This window comes from Poecilia reticulata, unplaced genomic scaffold, assembly GCF_000633615.1.
Source record: "Poecilia reticulata strain Guanapo unplaced genomic scaffold, Guppy_female_1.0+MT scaffold_271, whole genome shotgun sequence".
Taxonomy (NCBI): Eukaryota; Metazoa; Chordata; class Actinopteri; order Cyprinodontiformes; family Poeciliidae; genus Poecilia; species Poecilia reticulata.
Window position 1 is genome coordinate 97,680 of NW_007615052.1, and position 2,921 is coordinate 100,600.

The window sequence follows — 2,921 nt, forward strand, 5'->3', positions numbered from 1 at the left end:
CCGCAACACGCAAACGTCCCCATTCACTCAGTGCGTCATAGTTATAGTTCCACATCGCTTAGGGTGTGTTGCTGCACGTTTGTGCAGAGTGAAGGAAAGAGGAGACCAGCTGCACAATTTCACTAATTCAGTTTTGAACTGAATTAGTGAAATTAAATGGTCTTGTATTTGTTACGGCCCAAAGTCTTTCCTAATCTGTTTCAGAGCTTCAAACTGGTTCTGATTGGAAGTGGCGGCAGCAGCCAGTGACTCCAGATTGACATCCGATCCGTCACCTTTTCTCTCTCTAACCCAGCCCATCTTCTGCCTCTCCTGTCTAGCCAGTATGAGTTTTGTTAAATAAATCTAATTTTAAGTTATCCCATTCGTTGCTTCCCTTTAATTTGTTATGGTTCCAGAGTCAGACCATAACATATTACTTTGATTATCTGTAATTAGCCTATAAAATATGTAAGCAAACATAAACAAACTACCAAATATCAGCCGAATTCGGCCGAACACTTTATTTGACCAGATAAACAATCAGCTTGGTGGCTAACAGTTAATAACATTTTGCTATAGGGGGAAATCATAAATAATCAAATTTTTGAATAGAGTTCTGAAAATGCTCTTCAATCTCTGTTTAACCGCACCAAACCGGGGTTCGGTTCCACTCACCAAAGCTGCTGTGACCGATTCCCAGGCTTTGGCGACCCCCTGATCTGATCCGGGCGCAGACGGTTCCCCAGAGTTTAATTCCACCACCATTTCCTCCATTTTCTGACTCCTTCTTCACCAAAACCCCGAACCAACTGGCGTTAGCTTAACATTTTAGCTTCGGCTCGGCGTCTGACTTAACAACAGAGATACGCATCTCCTCTCAGCTGAGTTTAAATAAATGTTTTTAATAATAATCTCTAATAGTTGTCAGAAGTTCTGCAATTAATTCATTAGGAAGCTACACAACTCCTTAATTCACATGGCGGGTTTGCAGACGATTTCTTCTTCTAATAATTTCCATACGGACCCTCTGAGTGCTGCCCCCTACTGGAACGATAAAGTATTACAAACTTTCAGAAACTTACTTTTAAATTAAATACAATATTTAAATGAAGTAAAATAAAAAATAAATTATTGCAGGTCTGACAAGGGTTTCTAAAACATACTTTAGAATATATTTACAACTTTGTTTTTACTTTTCAGGTCACATCCATCTTCTTTCACCCTTGTCTTTAATGGGGTCAGCAGGGGGGCTGGTGCCACTCTGACACCATGCATGCAAACATCCATACCAGGTATGGATGTAAGGAGAATTTAGAGACATGGACTGAGCGAGGAAGCCGGAGTACCCAGAGAGAACCAGGCCTGCACAGGGAGAACATGCAAACTCCATGCAGAAAGAATTGAATCGAATCCAGAACCTTCTTGCTGCAAGGCAACAGAGCTACCAACTGCACCACTGTGCTGCCCTTTCAGGTCACATATTTTATTAACATTTTCATGCTAGTAAATCAGTAATTCACACACACCATAGAAAACAAGTTGAAATTTATCTGATCTGTGTTTTATGTCTGATTTGGATTATTTGCTCTGCTCCATTTTACCGCAGATTTACAAAAAAAAAAAATATATATATATATATAAACCTAATCAACCTCAGCTTCCAACAAGGCAGGACTGGTTGAAAATGTATTTTGAATCCAAGTGTGAATAATTTTGGATAATTAAGTTATTACATTACATATGTACACTTTAGAAGCTTTTTAGAAAAAAATTAAGATTGCAGAGTAGCTTCATTTTGTTTCTGTTCACTTTCAGTATTAAAGCTGTCAATAAAACTGGAATTTGTCTAGATAGAGAACTTTGTCATCTAATACAAAGGGAAAACAATGAAATTCGGCTCGAAGTATTAAAAAAATTAAGTAAAAAAAATATTTATGTTTAAAAGTTAATGTTTTTAAGCTCATGAATCTAAATCTAATCTATATTGTTTTGTTTATTTGATCTCCATGTATTCAAATAAAGCTTCTGTAATCACAAAGTTAAATTTTGCACAATATTTAACTTTTTACCAGATTGAGACGAACAATGTTGAAAACTAGCCTACACTGCCCTCTTCAGGATGACTGGAGAACTACCACAAAAAGTCCTTTCAACATGAAAAAAGTTCAAAACCAAACAAAAAGATTTTAAGGACTTTAAATTAATTTATTTAAAAAAAAGCATTTCTCCACTGAAGCAGAACAAACATCAATTTCTTTTCTTACTATTGTTTGGAACGTGTACAATCAGAAACAGACTCGCCAGGTCGCCTGAACAGAGCAAAATACGTAATCAAGCAAATGGATGTGTGAGGGGTGGGGGGGTCTGCCAACACCACAACATCAACACAGCCTGGAGGGACCATGAGGGGGGGCAGGGTGTGTGTGTGACGGGAACAGAAGAAGAAGAAGAGGAAGAGGAGGAGCAGGAAGAGAAATAAAAACATTTAATCAAGTGCAGCTCTGGCCTCTCTGACTTCTCTGTCGTCGGTTCATGCAGGGTCGGCGTCCGGAGCTGCACACGCAGCAGGCCGAGCAGCGAAGCCGGGTCGTAAGCAACAGGTAGGGGAGGGGGCACAGAGGAGGGTTTACCAAAAACTGTTACAGCGTTTTCACCAAACAGAAAAAGTTCACGTAAAAAGTCCTCTAACTTAGTTTCTGAAATGTGTCCGCTTCCTTTAGTTTGTTACGCCTCTAGTTAAGTGTAAATACATTAAAAAACTGCTATGCTCCACATGTTGAACCACAGAATACTGAATTTCTACGTACAGCTGCGATTAACAGGGTCAGTGATGAGCGGCTAGCTGCCAGGAATTAAAGATCGGCTCCAAGTTGATCCCTTTATGACTTTGTCTGGATTCGGACGATAAAAACGGAGAAACGAGCCGCCTGGTTGGTCAC

General features: G+C 39.5%; 1 protein-coding gene across 1 annotated transcript in view; it reads right to left on the bottom strand.

Annotated features, from left to right (window-relative positions):
• The window catches only part of anapc2 (anaphase promoting complex subunit 2), a 12,839-nt gene extending 12,083 nt beyond the window's left edge, over positions 1–756 (bottom strand). The window contains exon 1 of the mRNA XM_017303429.1: positions 658–756. Coding sequence (XP_017158918.1) covers positions 658–756 — 99 coding nt within the window. The remainder of the gene's footprint in view (positions 1–657) is intronic.
• Between the last annotated feature and the right edge of the window lie 2,165 nt (positions 757–2,921).